Here is a 19922-nt window from a genome sequence, read left to right as displayed (position 1 = left end):
ATTTCACCACATAAGACATAACAAATCATTTGAATTGTATTTCTGTAAATGCATGATGCCAGTCACATGGTCAAGTACTGCTGGTTCCTGCAGCAGAAAAACCTCCCCACAACATCACTGACCAGCTCTGTGTCTGACAGAGAGGATAGTTTTCTTCTGGTTATAAACATTACTTTCTTTTGTCCTCCACTAAATGGTGGCCAAATATGGTTCCAGTTTGATTTTATTTAGTATATAGAACTGTTTACCAGAACTCTGCAGTCCTGTCCAAATTCCTTCAGGTGTATTCCACTCAACCCTTCCTGTGCTTCTTGGTCAAGAGTGACCTGCGTCATAGAGTCATGATCTTATGGTTTCCACTGACACATTCGTCCCAGCGTTCATCAGGTCATCCTGTAAGTCTTTTCCAGAAGCACGGCTATTTCTCTTCATTTTTCCAACAGCCAATCAGGTTTGCTGCTGCGCCACAAGTTTGGAACTTACATTAATTGCATTGGTGTTGGAAACCTTATACCCACTGGTGCAATAAAAGGATCCTCTCTCAGCTTGTGAAATCTCCTTAGTTTACACCATGACTGCACCACACTTGAATCTGTGTGTGTTTATTGAGTCCTGATGGGTTAATCATGTTGTGACCCAACTTTAGATCAAACAGACTAGCAGTAGGTTTTCAGGAGTATTATGTTGGAATTTAATAATTGTGACGTGGCACTATTAACAATCCTGCTATTCTAAAATACTACATTATTTATTTTCTTTGTTAATATGCAGCATCATTCAGCTGATAAAGATTTCATTTAAATCAAAATAAATACAAGCTCTGAAGAAAAGTTTAGAGTTATAATTCCGGATTTTCTTGCAGGGTTTAATGTTTTTGATTGCAACTGCAGATTTAAATAGCTAAAGGTTTTTCTTTTAATCAAGGCATGGTTGAAGAAAATCACCCTTTATGGTAAAAGCAGTCTGTGTGTGTGTGTGTGTTGGCCAGACGAGACAGTCGTATTTTCCGTATAGCATGAATCTGTGTCATTTGTTTTCACTTCTGCTTTTGTCATTGTGATTTTACCCCCCCCCCCACCCACCATAGGGTTCGTTCAGTACAGCTCGAGCCAGTTGGTTGAATTTTTTAACTTGTCCAGATTGTTTGAGTTAATGCTTTTTTTTCTTTACAATTAATTTATTTTATCATACACCTTCATCCTCAGACTGAACAGAGATACGCTTCATATATGGCAAACATCGTGTATGACAGAGTTCTGGATTAAAAGCTTATAGAGAAAGTTAATTTAATTAATGCAAAGGTGAATAATATAAAAAAAATGAAAAAAATGAATGTAAAGGGGGAATAAACCAAAAAGTCTAATGCTCAAAGTCCAAAAGAGCTAAAAAACAGAAACATCCTTTCAAGTCTTTACTCTCTGTCTCTTTACATGTACGTCTTTCTCTCCTGGTGACTCTTCCCGAGCACCTCATGGCTGAACTGGTACGTGAGCTTCTTCTTTATCTTCTTGACCTCTCCAGTCTTGCCGTAGTTTCTCAGCGCTCGGGCCATTTTCTGGTAGGTCATCTTTTTACGGTTGCCCTTCTGAACACCCCAGCGGTGGGCCAGAGCCTCTTTGTGTTTGGAGGAGAACTGGAAAGTTCCGTTTTCTCTGTCCACCCACCAGATGCTGTCCTTCATGTCACCGTTTCGCAGAAGGTCCAGCAGGAACTGATACAGGCGAATCTTCTTCTTGTTTCCTAAGTAAAAATAAGGTTGCATCTCAGTTTTTTTTCTGGTGTGGGGAGGTTTGGTCCAGTCAGGGCTGGAATAGTGCTGGTTATTAGAAATGTGACCTTTTATAGCAAGTTATTTTGTTAGAAAGAGGAACGCAGATATTACCAATAATATTCAGATAAATTTGGCTTTTATTCAAGGAAGTGACGACATTTTATTACTTAAATATTTTAACACCTTAAATTTAAAATTGGGTTTTAATTAGTAGTGAATTCATGCTATATTTAAGTGGACCATATTTATATTTATATTTAATAATATTCTGCTCTTATAATCAGAGATTAGTCACAGAATAAAATAAATGAGAGTAATACTTTCTCATTTTTCATCCTGGTCAGGGTCACAATGGGTCCTGTTTCCCCAGAATCACTGGGTACAATGTAGTAATAGAATGCCCCCTAATCACACACAGTCTGCTTTCTAGCAGTGCAACTTCTAAACCATTTGACACTAAACAAACTTGAATTATCCCTGAGATCATGATGCTGTTCCTGTGTTATTATCGTGTAATTGTCCTGATTATTAAGTTCATGCTTTCGCCTTTGTGGAGACGTTTTGGGGAAGTTCCAGAACTTCCCGTCTAACATTTGGTTCCTACCTGGTATTTTATTTTGAAACTTTTCTAAAAACACCAGACTAATACTGAGTGGGACCACAGTCAGTATTCCAGTTAATTCCACATGGTGTTAAAAACAGTTCTTAGAGATTTTGGTTCGTGTTGCCATGAATGCGTCATGTAATAATTGCATTGATTTTTTCAGCAGCTCCTGTTCTACGTCTTCCCAAAGGTGCTCTGCTCGACTCAGATTTGGTGACTGAGGAGGCTACACAGTAGTTTATCATGCTGGAAGGACTGTACATGCTTGGTAACAATAATCATTCAAACGATCGTTGTGTGCCAAAAAAGTGACCTTGTGGGGCATGATGGTAATGGAGCCACGCCTTGGAGCCTGAGTTCCAGGGGTTTGAATCCCAGGATGGGCTCACAAATCCAGAAGGCTCTCGATGCACCCTGCAGGTCCCAAGCCGGAATAAATAGAAGGGTTACATCATGACGGGCATCCAGAGTTTTAATTATCAAACGGTTGAAATGACAGATGATTTACTGTGGCGACCCTTAACGTGAGCAGTGAACAGAATCATTTATTCATTGTGTGCCAAGCAGCCTAAATTGTTAACACAAGGCAGGTTGGGTACATGTAATTCTGCTGTTTATGCTAAATACTGACCCTTAAATTTGCTAGTGCAAGTGCTGACCATAGTTGAAAAGATTGCTCCATGAGCACTTAATTTCTACCGATTGGTCACTGATTCTGTTAAATGCTGTAAATGTAAACTCTAGATTCTCTTCTCATGTGGGTGCTTTACCTCTGAATGATCTCTAATAAAATCTGTAATTATCAAGCGCTGCATTTAAACTTCTCTTATGTTAAGCCTTTACCAGATGTAGCATCACAGTCTGTGTTTACAGAGGCAGTTTCACTTGTTCACTGACCGCTCTGCGTTATGTAGGAAAGTGAGAGCGGGTTCTTACCGTGGTCACCTCCAGTAGTGGAGCTGATATGGTCCCTCATACATTCCTCATCTGACACCTCTAGCGGAGGACTGCGGCTGCTCGGATCATCGTCGTCCGAACTGCGCAGTAGAGGCGATTGCTGCAGGCTGTGGGGGTAACATACAGCCGACCTGGGCAAGTAGGCCACCTGCAGGGGCAACAACAGCAGAGGTGAGATTATGAGAAGTATTGAATTATTTCTTTTCATATAAAGGTAGCAATGATGACTGTTCTAGATTTGTGGTGTTTCTCCACGTCTCTTCAGGGCCTTATTTAGTTTATTTGTAAAGAACAAAAACTGCTCATAAAAGCATCCAGAGCGTCCCTGAGAACATTTTCCCCCCAGACTAAACTCGATTGGAATTTGACTCAACCACACATTGTTTTAAATTAGAATTTTTTATATTGACAGGTGGCCATGCTATAGTCTATTGAGATATTTCAAGCATGCGAGCTAGAAAAAGAGGAAGTTTCTCTTACATCTGTATATCACTAAGACCCCACTAAGTTTCCACAGGGTTATCTTTTATCGCCTCTATTTTAAATGACCGAGAATCACAAATGGCCAAAGGTCGAAAGAACAAAAATAAATGTAAAAAAAAAAGTGAGAATTTGCAGTAATCAGCCTGATGTTGAAAAGGCTGAGCTTACAGATCTTGAGAACGGTCACACCGTTTAGTTTCTGCTTGTGTCACTTCATGTGGCACCTGGGAAGGAGCTTTTCCACGTGATAGAAAAAAGGTCACGCTGCGTGTTATAGTTCAAGTTATAAATAAGGTCAGTAGAGGTCACACAGAAAATACATGGAAAAAAAGCAATCCTAGCAACTGATAATCATACGTAGATTTTCGTTACAGGTTTATATTCATTGTTTCTCAAGTTTTTTGCTAATTTTTTTTTTACAGTAAATATAATAATACACATACCTGGCATCTACCCTGTTCTGAACCACATCATTAATAGATCTGACTAACAACAGATTTGGTATTTTCAGATAAAGTGTTGCAGCTCGTATCCGCGTGGCGTCGAGTGTTAGTGGGCTTGTGTGGTACAGGGGGTAATAAATCAGCCTGCCATTCTCTTTCCTCCGGTGGCTCCACGACTATATGAAAGAGGAAAAGCATTCTTTTCGATAATCTGTACTAGAGTCGAAATAGAGTCGACCCGGACATACAGACTGTAATCACAGTTGCTCTCTAACCTACTTCCCATTTGGAGCTACAATATGTACATGTGTACATATGCAATTGCATTCGTCTTTGCGGCTATAACAGCCTTCACTCTTGGAAAGGCTTTTCAGTAGATTTTTGAGTGTGTCTGTGGGAATACTCAACAGAGCCTTTGTAAGGTCAGGCAGTGGTGTTGGATAGATAGACCTGGTTCGCAGTAGTTGTTTTAATTAATCTTAAGGGGGTTAAGGTTAGTGGTTCCTTCCACCGTTTTTCACACCACCCATTTTCTGTGCACAGGAGCCTGGTCATGTTGAAACAGAAAAGGTCCTTCCCCAAACTGTTGCCACAAAGTTGAAAGCATTGATTTTGCTGTATATAATTTTGGACTTTTTAGAAATGAGTGTGGTAAAGACTTTATTTATTAAAACAGTATATAACTTAATAATATATCTTAATTTCTTTATTTTTCTTTATGTTTATTTTTACCATATAATTGAACCATAGGTAAGGTATGAGGAACTCTGTTTTAACTGCTTCGTTTACACTTGGTTAGCAAACCTAAAAACATATTGTGAATTGTGAGAATGACTTTAGGTATTGTGTAAATTTTCTGGCCACATCAGAAACCCCCACCGTGTGCATGCATGTGACAGTGTGCGAGTTTATGTGCACATGCTTGTGTTTTCTGCATCTCTAGCTGTCCGTGTGTGTGTGTGTGTTTGTGTGTAAGTGGGAAGAGTGTGTGTAATGGCGGTTGGTGAGCATGCAGCTCTGCTGCTGTGGTGACAGTGGTAAGACTGGCCAGGATAAGGCTGAGTTGAGAAACAGTCTTGCTGCAGATGTACTTAGTGTCATCCGTAACAGCAAAAACATCTGAACAGATCAGCTAGCTTAGTAACAACAGCACCTAAACAAGAGGCTCTCAACTGGTCGTCTCAGCTGGCTATGAAAGAAATAAAACTAGTCTTAATACATGTTTGCTCTTTACTGTCTAGTCGAAAAATATGACATTTTTTAATAATTGCTTTATGCTGAATAGATCCAGTGCCATCTGGAAACACTGAAACACCCTAGTCAGGGCACTAGTCCATTGCAGTACACCTCACTCACTCATCTGTTCACTCATTCACACCTAAAGCAAAATGGAGCAGCCAAAACCCCATTATAGCAGGTAAGAAGGAACCAGAGAACCTGTCAAAAATCCATACTGACATTAAAAGAATATGCCACAAAGTAACTTACAACATTACAATCCGGTTTCCCAGGACCCAAACGCTATTTGGTAGCCACACTGATAAGATAAAACATTTATACATCATTTATTCGGCTTTGTCTCAAACCACATACAACTACATTTATAGAACGCAGCATTAGTGCACTACTCATTAGTCATTAGACGACTAAATATACATTCATAAACATTCCTGTTAGCTGTAGCCTTTACAAACTTAGCATGCCTGTGATGACTGTAAATTTAAAGTAAACAATGCTGGAACAATGCTAGAAAGAGGTTAGCAGTATAGGCCTTAAATACTGAAATGTTTAGTACCAAAGACTAATAAGTAATTTATTCTATAGTTGTCAAGCATTACTTCATGTGAGTAATGTTAGCACACAATTAGCAGACTGGGCTAACCGGATAGCCTCCAGCTGAAATCAGCCTTGAGTTTGGAGCCACTTTAAACACTACAGGTAAAATGATTGCAGTACAGTGTCGTAAAATTGTTTCATGGCTGCTCATTAGACACTTTTATCAAAATTGAGCATCTGTAGAAGGATGGGAAGGAGGATCGTAGGGGGTTTTACTGTACATATGAAGGTACACTATGGCCAAAAGTATGGTCATTTGACTATAAGCTATTGTTGTGTTGTACTTTTTATGAAAATATCAGCCTCAATCCAAGTGAGTGATCTCTGTATCTCAGGATTTATTTTAAGATCTGAACTTCCTCTCTGTTAAACAGAGTACCTTCATGCTCATCGATTGAATTGTATGTCTTTGGCTCCTTCTCTGTAGGTAGGGCGTGGTTTGAGAAGCCTCACCTGTGAAGTGGCCAGTGGCAAGTGGTGCCCAGACAGACTGGGATCAAGAAAGTGGCCAGAGTCTATGTCAGCGAACCGATGCATGCTGGGAGGATGAACCTGCGTTACACTCTGTAGCTCCGTGAAGTGGCTCTCTGCCAGATTCTCGAAGTCTCCTGGGTGGACATGATGTGTGTTATAATCCCACGTGTGATCTAAACATGGAAGGAGGCCGAATAAACGGTAAGCTGATAAATTCTCCTACAGTTTTATTAAACATGTACAGAACATTCAGTCAGTAAACACAAAACGGACTATACAGCTATTTCGGATTTGGTTAAAAGATGTAATAAAAGATATAAAATGGTTTTTTTTTTTACTAAAACCATCAGGACTTGATGCGTCATGTGCTGTTTCCTGTTCACACCACCATTTCCTTCAGCAGTTTTTAAATAGTGGCAAGCCTGCTAAATGCTCTTTTTATACTTTATTGTTTTCAATAATTGTAGTGAAGTTCAGTTTCTACACTTCTAAACATTTATATTAAAATTCCACAACAACTTAGCCATGTGTTAAACTGAACTAAACACAAAGATCCTAAAAACAGTAGTATTAACTCTGCTAGCTTCATGTCACATAGGTCAAAAACAATAAATCATCTACAAAATCATCATATAACATCTTCATATTGACATCCTCCATCCTGGTTTCTTTATTTTTGTTTTTATTTTATTTATTTACTTATTTATTTATGTAATGTTGTACCACTGGTGCGTTGTTGGCAAAACTTTACAAAACAAAACATTCTGATATTTATCATGTATTGTAAAAATACCTAAGAGTTCTGTGATCTATATCTGCCACCACATAGGTTTAACTAATTACATATTATATATGAACCTAATTTCATATTATATATGTACCTAATTACTTATTATATACGAACCCAATTACATTTTATATATGAACGTAATTACTTATTATATATGAATCTAATTACATATTATATATGAACCTTATTACATATTATATATGAACGGAATTACTTATTATATATGAACCCAATTACATTTTATATATGAATCTAATTACGTATTATATATGAACCCAATTACATTTTATATATGAACGTAATTACTTATTATATATGAATCTAATTACATATTATATATTAACCTTATTACTTATTATATATGAACGTAATTACTTATTATATATGAACCTTATTACATATTATATATGAACCCAATTCAATTTTATATATGAATCTAATTACGTATTATATATGAACCCAATTACATTTTATATATGAACGTAATTACTTATTATATATGAATCTAATTACATATTATATATTAACCTTATTACATATTATAAATGAACCCAATTACATATTATATATAAACCTAATTACTTATTATATATAAACCTAATTACTTATTATATATTAACCTTATTACATAGTATATATGAACCAATTACATATTACATATGAACCTAATTACTTATTATATATGTACCTAGCTACTCATTATATATGAACCTTATTATATATGAACGTAATTACTTATTATATATGAACCTAATTACTTATTATATATGACCTAGGTTGATAACGGTCATAGAGATGCAAAAAATTAACCATATTCTTTAGCATTGTTGTAGAAATAAAAATTTAAATATGTTGTAAATGGAGTTTTTAAGCAATATTGCGGCGTCTATGGTTATGGTTAAAAATTTTGTATTGAGCTTAGTTTTAGTCATACACAAAGAATTATTGTTAACAAAAAATATCAATACAATCATAAACTGCCCTGACCCGCGGGTGGGTAAAGAATAAATACTTGCTTTTCTAAACTATATCATCATATGTAACGAACTATAGGTTGCAAATAGACAACTAAGGTAACAAATAAAAGTTTATAATATCTAAAATATGCTAAACTAAGTTGTTGGTTCTTACTAATTATAATTCTTATTATAGTTATGCAAATCATTACGAACTATTTCAGCTCCACACTGCATTGAATTTCTCTTTAGACTCTTTTACAATATCTTTATACTGCTTCTTACATCAGGTTGTGCTCCTCAGAACCAACCAAAACCATTTAATGATGTTTCTTTATTCACTAGTAATTCCAAGGTCTCAGGTGTCAAGTTTATTCAAACGTCAATTAGAATCTTGTTCATAAAAAATAGTTTCCAAAGCTTTTCATTAACAGTGCAATCAAGTTTCCACATGAATCAGGTACAATTCTATGTAAGGAATAAATGGGGTTTGCAGCTTGGAGTGTACAATGATGCTCTTAAGTAGAAGGTAACGTTGGTTAGTTTTAAACTTGAGTAATTCTTACTATTTATTTCCCACATATTTGGAACCTTAATGGCTTAGGTTCCATTGCTGCCATATATGTGAGTCAAGTGTGACTAAGGTCTCCACACACACAGCAGTTTACACAACACATTACACACGTATACTTAATTACTCACCCAGTACACAACACATGAGAATGAGTACAGTTAATTTATGCTAGGGGAAATTGTCAATGTATTAACAAATAATTCTACTTGATTTTTATTTTTGCAAATACATGCCCTTACATTGGTTGAATAATTGGTTAAATGGTAAAAATGTCTATGACAAATATAGACATAATTTTTATATTTTATTATTTTAATATTATTTTTTAAATTTTTATTAATGATTGCAGACATTAGACCTGCAAAACATGGAAGGTTTGGAAACTGCAAGCACGTTGTTGACGCAGTAAATGTTATTGTTTTGCTCATCATATTCTAAATTAGCATTTCTCAGTTTTCACTTTTCGTTTTATATTGCACTGGGTGCATTCGCATAAACACAGTGATCAGAACTCTTGTACAGAAAAGCACAAATGAGACACAGCCACGTTCATGTTTTTCATTGTGAACACGATAATTACAGGCAGACTTTAGCGCCCTTAACTTTTCATGTACACCATTAGTTCTGTGTAGTAAAAGTGCAGGGCTTAGTAGTTTCTTTTTGCCAGTTGACCCTTGGGGATATTTGTCGTTCTACGTCTGTAGTTTTCTTGCCTGTCAAAATGAGGCATCTGTTTCCTGCTGTGTGTCGCGCCACTTGCTGGTTCCACTCGCTAGCTCCCCTAACACCCCCATTCCCAGCTGCTTTGGGTGTGATTTTGAACCGTTAGTGCATTCTAGCTTGATGGTGTTAATATAAGCATGCCAAAGCACATGGCTATTTTGGTGGGGTTTGTGTTAAAGTAAATATTGTCAGCGATAAGATCTGCAGCAGCTTACCGCAGTCAAACTCTAATGCTGAAAAACAACTCACCACTCTGACCCTCTCCATCGATGATGTACTGGTATTCCATCGGCGGTCGGTAAATGTCCGGTTCGTAGATCATGTCTTCTGTTGGCTGTAGGAAGAATTTTAAACATACGTGTCTGAGAAATGCAGATACAACCTCAAAGTAGTACAAAGTAGACAGAATGAGATGCAGTATACAGTATGAAAAAAGCCTCACATCTTTATTTACAAGAGCCCAGTAATCTTTAAATTCAGTTGTTGTCTGTGACATCCAGCCAGTCCAGGTTTTTTTCTATTACAAATAAAAATTATATTTCAGTAACTCGAGAGATAAAAGCTTGGGAGCAATTGAATCGAATGCTACTTTTATGTAGGTTCTTTTCAACAGTTTAGAAACCACTTCTTAATTAAAACGTGCAATTTATGTGAATGCATATCTACAGGGGGTCGACAAAAATCCTTCCACAATGTCAGATACAATTTTTAAAGTCAAGTGAAGGATCCATAATGATATAGTCTTATAAAAACATTGGATGCACCCTATGGTGCAAACACCCATATTCCAGGATGGTAATGCCCCTATAATTACTTAAAAATCATTAAGAGTAGCTTTTTTATTTAATAATCAGATTTAACCATGACTGAACTTTTATTGGAAGTTCTGGATTACAGACTTTTTAAGAAGAATGCTCCAACATCGCACCACAAACAGTTCAGGATTTGTGTTCCAAGAAGTATTAAAGTTTTTACTAAAATAAAAATTAGCCCTCATTCCTATTATGGCCCTAATATTAACTAATATTAATAATATAGTTATGTCTTGACATAATTTCCTCCACCTCCTGCTGGTCCCATTAATTGGCTTTAATATATCTTACGCATCACAATCATTTACAAAAGCTTCTGCATGTAAACACATTCAGTGCGTCAGAATAAGATTTATTTGAGGTAGTTTTGCATTCTGACTGTGCAGTAAGATAAACTATTAAAATGATGATACTAAATAAAGAGAATTATTATTTCAGGTACAAAACCATTGATGTAGCAAAATAGGGTTCAAACATTCTATTCATTCACATACTTGACCAATGTCACATGACATAGTATTTTTATTAACGTGCAGGTAGGCCACTAAGGGCTGATAAAGTTGATTATCTGGTTTAAAAAATGTATATAATAAAATTTACAAGAATCATTGATCCATTCACTAAAGTTAAAAAAGTACCAATATTTATTTAAATGGTCTACAGGTATAATAACAAGTGATGTCTCTATTAGCAGTAATAAATAAGTATGAGAACACACTGGCTATTTCCATGTTTTTGGAATACCAGTTGGTGAAATACCATTGTTTCACTCTTATGTGCAGTTAAAATAACATTGAATTTAAGACGCACGTACACAAAAGAATGGGAATACTTACAGGTGGGATGATGTACCCCTCCATTCTGTACGAAGACAACATGGAGTCTTCTCGGCTTCACACCCTCTAGCTCTTTGCGCTAATGCTTTCTCAATGGCTTTCAAAACTGTCCCTGAGCCATTGCACAACTCTAAATTTCCTCTTACCAAATGATACCAAAGCCCTCACACGCACACCTAGGGCCACACAGCACCCCAGGCCCCTAAAGACGCACCGGCTACTAATACACTACCAGTAAGGAGTTAGTCTACGAGCATTTGTGAGCGTATGTGGCAAAATGACAAAGCTTTCTGTTTGATACTTCTTTATTTTTGGGTATGTGCGAGCGTGAGTGTGTGCGCTGCTGGTTCCTGATTTCAGGGTGATGTCAGGTGGGGATTATAACTACTCAGTTAGAACAGACACAAAGTGTCACCTCCCCCAATAGCCAATCAGAGGCGAGACGGTCGGTGCTGTCCACCTCCATCCTGCCTGCCGTTTCACTAACCTAACGTAGGATGAAGGAATAATTGGTGCCACTTTACGACTGATCTCTGAATATGACCTCGAATGTGTATTGTGTTCATAACATCTATGTTAAGATCAGGTTTTGCATTAAAAAGTTAAAATCAAATGTTCATGAAGGTTTTGTCCATGTAGGCGACCAAGAAAAGTAAAAGAGAATGGGAGAATTTTTTTTTACACCTAAAATTCCATATTAAAATCCTGAGGCTTTTAAATCAGACAGGACACGGGGAAGCAAATGCAAAACAGCAGAATTGCATGAAACCAGTTGAAGATCTTGGAATGTATCTACAATGTCTGACAAAGATCACTTTCAGTGTAGCTGTAGATTTTGGGATGATTTAAGTGAGCAAAAGTAGGTAAGTGTATACGCCAAACTGCTTTTTACATTAGAAACTGTCAGAGCTCCTTTTATACTGTGCAGAATTAAACAAAAGAAAGTAAAATCTTAGCATCAAAATATAGCATCTACATGTAATCCTTTATTTCTAAATACATGTTCATATGTAGAAAATATTTGTTGATTGGTTGGTTGATTTTTGGCCCACCAATGGATCTGTGAGTTATAAAAATTCAATTTAAGTAATCTATATTATTCAGAGTGCAGAAATGTAAAACATTTTATTATGTGATGAGCTCAATTCTGACTTAAAAGCCTCTTCAGGTTGCAGACATTAGATGATTTATCTCGTTGATAAGGTGGTCGGTGATACAGTATCTTATGAGAGTAATAATCTCTTAGTGCAGGGACAAGCGGGGAGCTTTGATAACACATCCTTGTGTGAACACATCCTTGTGTCGACTTCATCAGAACGACGGTCATGGTGCCATAAGCCACAAAATAAACGTCTGTTATAAATTAATAGCTTCTAAAACATAAATGTCCACAGTCAAGTCAGCTTAATGTGATCTGGCTTAGTGATCTCTTGGACAAAGAAAGAGCAGAAGCAAAGATTCTTTGTTTTGGAGTAAACAGCATGAATCAATGGACCCAACCTACGTCGGGTCAACACCTCAGGCTGCTGGCCATAGTGTTTGCACATTTTGGGCCTTCTTACAACAATCAAACATCGTTTGAATTCCTCAGCCTACCTTGTGTATCTACATTCATTTGACCATAATTAACCATTCTAGATCGTTTATTTCCAGCATGTAACAAAGCATATCTCAAACTGGTGCAATGGACATGTCACTGATAAGGTCCTTAACCCTCAATAGCTTAGATTGTATACTGTCACAATACTGTAAGTCGCTTTGGATAAAGGTGTCTGCTAAATGCTGAAAATGTAAATGTATTTGTTTAAACTTACGATAGATGTCGGTCAAATTTATTTGTATAATATAATGTGACAAAAGGGGGAGGATTTCACTCAGGTATGATGGCTATAGGCACTGTAAATATGAAAGCATACTGTTGGTTTGCTTTTCAAAAAGAATTGTTGATGATTGTTCTCCTTTCCTTCTCTTTTAGACAGGTTGTGGTTGTTGTCTGTGAATAATGTGCAGTTTTTTTATATCCATCGCCTCATTTATAAAGATCATTTATGTGCAAGTTCTTTCTTAGCCATTCACAGCAGTGTTGTTGAAGGATAAAGTATGTAGTTGAATGATATATACTGAATAGTAACAATGCTTTATTGCTGCTCAGGCTGAGCTTTAATTGTTTAACACTTGTTGTACTGGCTTTGTCAAGCTGCTCTGACCACAGGCTGTTTGTGTCACAGCTGCGTGCCAATCTAGACATAATCTGATGACCTTAACTGTTTTTATAGTATATTAATATGCACGGTGCATGTTACAGCCACCTCAGCAATCTATTTCCACCCTGTTGTTCCAGTAGGGCTGCATAAATTAACTGGTTTTACATAAACAGGCTTTGTTTTTACCAGAAGCATCTAGGCACAGCGATCCGTAATTGATGCGATTTATTTTTTGCTAGTCGGGTCGTTAGCACGGCGCACTGACAACTGGAGTTTTTTTTATTAGCACTTACTAGACAAGGCATTATTATCCTATGTTTAGCGCCATGCTTCCTACACAACCCCTAGCTCGTCAGTTCGCAGGCAGGTCGTACGGCTCTCGCTTCACGGTCGGCGTTAGATAGTGCAGGAATGGCGCAATCGTGGGAAGGCTGCATGCGTCTTGCTTAAATGTGTAGAATCCTGACCACAGCACATTCCAAACTGTTCATCTCTACTCACGACAAATGACTCAAAAAGCTCTAACGACTGCCGTTAAATGTATTTCACTGATTGTGACAATTGTAATCTAACTAATTTATACTGTAATTTGACCTTGTGTCAGATACACCCAAAATATTCATTGTGTCCAAAAGTACATGGACACCCCTCATATTGGAAACAAACACTACAATATCATTATATTAACTATTAAAAACAGCCAGACTATTGTTCCAGCTCCATCAAGCTGGGGTTTAATAGGATTAGTCTGTGTGAAGGCAAACCAATAATCACTTTTTCCCATTCCACCGGCACAGACATACACAGATATAAAACACCAGCAACACAGTACCACCGTAACATGCATGGCAGTGCCTTTCCTGTGCTGTAGTGTGAATGGTCTATGTCACATCTAGTCAGTGGCAGTCATGTGGTGCTCCTAGTGATGTATTTTACGCCATCCTACACGCTCCCGAGAAGAAGGCATGTCTAAATTCGTAATGCCTTATATATGAGCGATTTTCTGATCAAATAACAAGGGAGCATCTGATGTTTGCTTAGTGGTGAAGGCAATCCCAGCATTTAGTGGGCACAACTTTTCTCACAAGTGCCAACAGAAATTCTTTTAATGTAATTGACTTTTAATTTGTAATTATGTGTACAAGTGTCGTTTATTTGTACATTTGTGCTCGTCAGTGACAGTTTAACCGTTTTCGGTACACGGAGGGAGACGTTTGCTGGCATGCTAGCGGGTTGTGCCGCCTCAGCCCATTGGTTCGAATGGCCTGAGGCTAACTGTGTTAGCTTAGGAAGCGAAAACCGGGGTTACGCAATCGCCGTAATCGTTGTCTAAGCAGTGTGTCCAAATAATCTGCCATCTGAGTTCGATGTCTTATTAGAGTCCTCTCTACTTAGGCAGCTGCACAGGTAGACTGTTGGCAGCGAGGCGTCTCACTAGGTTTTCGGACAGACCCATGAGTATGTTAGGACAGAATTTAAGGTGTGGTTTTTCTCCCACTTCCATTACATTAAGTTACGTTGGATTTGCGGCGTATGGATGTAAATGCTACATTGACTGGGAGATTTTAGCACAGCCTTTTTTATGTATGTACCAAGTATTAGCACAGAATGAAATAACATTCACTTCTCTGTTTGAAATAACAGCTTAAAAAAGCTTTTTTCTAACTAAAGTTATTTATATTTACACATCTTTACACATCTAGTTCTAAATATATAATGACATACTAACATTTGTCACATAAAATTCATCTTGGTATAAAAGTTAGACATTGAAATCAGTCAGGAGAGAACTATATTACATTCCTGCACTATACAACAGGGCAGTTGTAGCCTAGTGGTTAAGGTACTGGACTAGTAATCAGAAGGTTGCCGATTTAAGCCCCACCTATGCTAGGTTACCACTGTTGGGCCCTTGAGTAAGGCCCTTAACCCTCAATTGCTTAAATTGTATACTGTCAAAAACTGTAAGTCGCTTTGGATAAATGTAAATGCACTAACAAAACAGGACAGTCGTTTGATTTATCCCGTTTTAAATCTGCACATGTGATTGTGTAGCTCTAAAAAGGCATTGTTGTGAATGTTTGCTTTGTGTGTGACTTGTTGGTATAAAACAGCAGACTCACACGCAGTCCACAGAAATAAAATAGCCTACTCGGTGTATCGGCGAGAAAAGCAGAAGTGGCCTACTCTTTCAGATTCACTTCTTGTTAGGCTGTGAGTGAATGACTTGGGCGGTCTTGCGCTCGAGCTTTGTCTTAAAAACAAATGCGAAGCACACAAAGTAAATGTGTAAGACATTTTGTACATGAGCTTGCAGTTTGTGCAACCCCACTACTGTATCATATGTCAATTCAAAAATGATCAGGCTTATTTTAATTATTATTAAAGGGATCTGTATTCTTTAATTATTTCATCCAAATTGTCATACTTAAAAGATAAAGATAAATAAGGCTTATTTATGGTAAAGCATGTTCTGTGACAATCTTTAAAAATGTGCCATTATTAATGATGCATTGTATGTACAGTAAACATCGGCCATAACATTAAAACCACCTCCTTGTTTCTACACTCACTGTCCATTTTATCAGCTCAACCTTCATCGGTGGTCACAGGACGATGCCCACGGGGCGCTGTTGGCTGGATATTTTTGGTTGGTGGACTATTCTCAGTCCAGCAGTGACAGTGAGGTGTTTAAAAACTCCGTCAGCGCTGCTGTGTCTGATCCACTCATACCAGCACAACACACACTAACACACCACCACCACGTCAGTGTCACTGCAGTGCTGAGAACGATCCATCACCTAAATAATACCTGCTCTGTGGTGGTCCTGTGGGGGTCCTGACCATTAAAGAACAGCATGTAAGGGGGCTAACAAGGTATGCAGAGAAACAGATGGACTACAGTCAGTAATTGTAGAACTACAAAGCGCTTCTATATGGTAAGTGGAACTGATAAATGGACAGTGAGTGTAGAAACAAGGAGGTGGTCATAATGTTATGCCTGATCTGTGTAGTTGTCAGTTGTATAATCTACACCATGAATATTGAAAGAGACCATGGGTACCGACATGACAATAACATGTTAGTGCAAAGTAAAGACGAGACATTAGTCATACATTTTGTGTCGTACACTACATAAGTAACTGTAGCTATTTTACATGTATGCTCATCCTCCTTTAACTTTTCTAGCCCAGTTTTAGCCCGGTGTCTCATCTATCTACAGAATATTGTCTCAGACGTGTTGTGGAACATCTAAATAAAATTTGCAGGCTGGGGAACTGTTAGCTGATTTCAGTATTAGTGTCATTCCCAAACAAACACAGACTTCACCAACTCATTTTTACAGAGAGAGATGTATATGTTCATTTTTCTGGATATAGATACAGATTGCTGCTCTTCTGATGTGATCTTTGCAGGTTCATTTGAAGACAATTTTTCTTAATGTGGATAATTCAACACCAAATGCTTATGTCTGGAATTTGTCATAACAATTATTTGAAATGTATTTTAATAAGGGTGGGGTTCACATGAACAGATCATGCTTAAGATGAATGGCCTCATTTTTGTGTGCCCTCTGAGGTATAGCTTGGACTGTGAATTGGGTGAATCAATGTATGTGAACGAGTCGACTAGGAAATCGGGATGATGTATATACTTTAAACAGCACTTTGTATGATTTTCACAGAAAAGTTTCTTCGGTTAGACTTAAAATAAGCCATCATTAACTGTAACATCATTTATCTTTAACGTTGTGAATAAACGCTCCTTACTGGCAGGAAGGACCTGCATTTTAACTATGATGTGCATCACCAAAAGAGCATTGAGGTTTGAATAAAAAAGACCCACAGTGGTGAAACTGTTTGTTTTTTTAATATATGTGCTATGCCTTGTGGTCTGGTCTCTAGCGAGAGGCCCTGATGCGCTATTCACACGTTCGCTCTGGACCTGACATTACGTTCCAAACGCTTTCTGCAAAGCTATCACTGTACCGAAATTAGATTTGCACGTTTTACCGTCCACACGACAAGTAATGTCATCGAGTTTACTCACTTTCCTAAATGTTATAAAGTCCATATCAGTATTAATGTTCGTCTGTTTTTGTGTGCACAAGGAACAACCATAAAAGGCACGATGAGCTTTACTTTTAGCTTTTTAAATGCATTCATCCCAAACATGCAGATGCAAAAGAATCGCTGTCGGATCGTGTCACTTTATTATTAGTAAAAAATAAAATACAAAGTGCTGTTTAAAGGCAAACATACTGTGAGAGAAAACACACATTCAACCATTTCTTTCTATGTCATTTCAGAGCACTTCTCTAATCTAAAGTTATGCACATTCATATTTATTTGTATGTGTAAATAGAAGCCAAAAGGTTGACATTTAAAAGCATGAACAAATGCGTTATAAAAATACTAATAAGGGAAATTTAACTACATTTAAATATAGACTACGAACACTACATGGTCCAAGTGTGTCGGCCACACGTCGCTCATACAGTAGATATACAGTATAAAATAAAAAAATAAAATAAATCACTTTTGGGGCAACAATTTAGGATCTTTTCTGTTCCAGCATGGCTGAGCACAAAAGAAAGGTCTGTAAAGATGGTTTGATAAGTAGTCCCTGCACAGAACCTTGACTTCAACCCATTTGAACCCATCTGACTGTAAGCCAGGCCTTTCCAACCAACATCAGTGCCTGATCTGACAAATGCTCTGTCCTGATCGAGCAGAGACTCCTAAAGACACACAAAATAATTAGAAATGTAACAAATTGTTTGATTCAATTGACAGAACTGCATGTATCACCCAGCAGTTTATTCGACTCAACCGTCTGGAACATATACAGTACTTTTATACATTTATTGATTATTTTTAAGCTACTCCTACAATACGCTTTAACAGACTGTAGCCCATCTGTTACTTTGACCATCAGTAACTGAAAGAGACTCCACTGGCCAGATGTTACATGGGTGGTGGACTGTTCTCAGCACTGCAGTGACACTAACATGGTACTGACATGGTGATGTCTGTTGTGCTCGTGTAGGTTAAGTAGTGGTTTTGGAATTTTTAAACACCTCACTGTGAATGCTGGGAGGGGAATAGTGCTCCAACCAAAAAAAGAAAGCCAACGGAAAACGGTCCACTACCTAAACATCATCTGATGAGTGGATGGTCCTGTTGGGTTGCTTTAGGTTGATAAACAGGGTGCGGAGCGACACATGGGCTACAGTCAGTGTATCTGTATGGGAGCTGTAGCTTATATAAAAAAAATAATAATAATACAAACCAGATACATGTGATAATGTATCTAGTAAAGTGTGCAAGGTTATATGACTTGTATTTCAATCAGTTGAATAAACCACTTAGACGGATCATGAATTATTGGGACTCTTGGTAGAAATGGATAAAAGGAACCACTGAAAAAAGGAGCTTGTTTTTTTTTTTATCACTTTTATGGAATGTATTTTTAACAAAGGCTGTTGGTGAATGTTATGTTTATAAATACAAGTGTAACTTTTTAAAGAAAATGCATTTCCAAGGATAATGTGACCCTGTAAGCACTACACATGGTTAGGAGAATCCACCCTGTCTGGTGATCATGACCACACGCTTTAAGAAGAAAACAGGAAACACCAGTGGCGCATTGCAAAAGGAACTATTGCGCTCCTCCTGTTCGGAGATGAGATCTTTGCACTGAAGTTGCACCAGATTTATGTCCACATGCTCGTGTTGACACGAGTGACTGTAATAACTCCTAGTTACTGGCTCAGTTTCTTTGCATCGGTGCATAAACAATCCCGCAATTCCGAGTCATTACAAAACTTACTGCGTTATTTCATGTAATGGCACAGGTACACTACACGTCTGTCCATGTGCTTGTGCCCTGATCCACTATAACAGACTCCACTCCACTGGGAAGAGGAACAGGGGAATTTTCTTCACTTTGTCATTTAGCAACACACTTTTACTTTTCCTTTAAGTTGGTTTTGTTTCGTAAATCTTCAAATCTTCTCATGATTAAATCTTTTTAAGATGAAGTATAAATCTTAAAGCTTTCCAATCACGCAGGAAATAAAGTAGCGATTTTATAATGGATTCATAAAAGGTAATGAGCATCAGAATTGATTTCAGGGCCTAAGTAGGGGACTTTGCAGGCTCTTTACGTGTTTTTTCATCCTGCATTTAGAGAAGATTTCTCATTTAAATCTGATGTTATTCATGTCAATGTTACATGATCCTCACCATCCAAATTTTAACTTTGCTTTTCTTTGCAGAACGACTTCAAATAAGACGTGCTACTGAACTTTTGGGTTTGTTTGCTTATTAGGATTTTAACGTCATGTTTTACACTTTGGTTACATTCAGGACAGGAACAGCAGTTACTCATTACACAAGATTATATCGAACACAGTCTTGGACAATTTAGTGTCTCCAATTCACCTCGTCTTGGAAC

General features: G+C 37.4%; 1 protein-coding gene across 2 annotated transcripts; it reads right to left on the bottom strand.

Moving 5' to 3' along the window:
* Positions 1-1261: 1261 nt before the first annotated feature.
* On the bottom strand, positions 1262-11533 carry spi1b (Spi-1 proto-oncogene b). Of its 2 annotated transcripts, XM_062989549.1 has the most exons (6): positions 11260-11533; positions 10054-10128; positions 9861-9945; positions 6548-6741; positions 3312-3480; positions 1262-1740 (listed from the first exon to the last, which is right to left on the bottom strand). In XM_062989549.1, the coding sequence occupies exons 1-6, from the start codon at positions 11299-11301 to the stop codon at positions 1427-1429; spliced, it is 879 nt and encodes a 292-aa protein (XP_062845619.1). In that variant the 5' UTR covers positions 11302-11533; the 3' UTR covers positions 1262-1426. The 2 variants fall into 2 exon arrangements, with proteins under 2 accessions (XP_062845619.1, XP_062845620.1); XM_062989550.1 differs by lacking the exon at positions 10054-10128 and having other exon boundaries at positions 11260-11532.
* Positions 11534-19922: the final 8389 nt, after the last annotated feature.

The sequence above is a fragment of the Trichomycterus rosablanca genome, chromosome 27 (assembly GCF_030014385.1).
Source record: "Trichomycterus rosablanca isolate fTriRos1 chromosome 27, fTriRos1.hap1, whole genome shotgun sequence".
In the NCBI taxonomy this organism is placed as follows: domain Eukaryota; kingdom Metazoa; phylum Chordata; class Actinopteri; order Siluriformes; family Trichomycteridae; genus Trichomycterus; species Trichomycterus rosablanca.
This window is presented reverse-complemented; position numbering and strand designations above follow the sequence as displayed.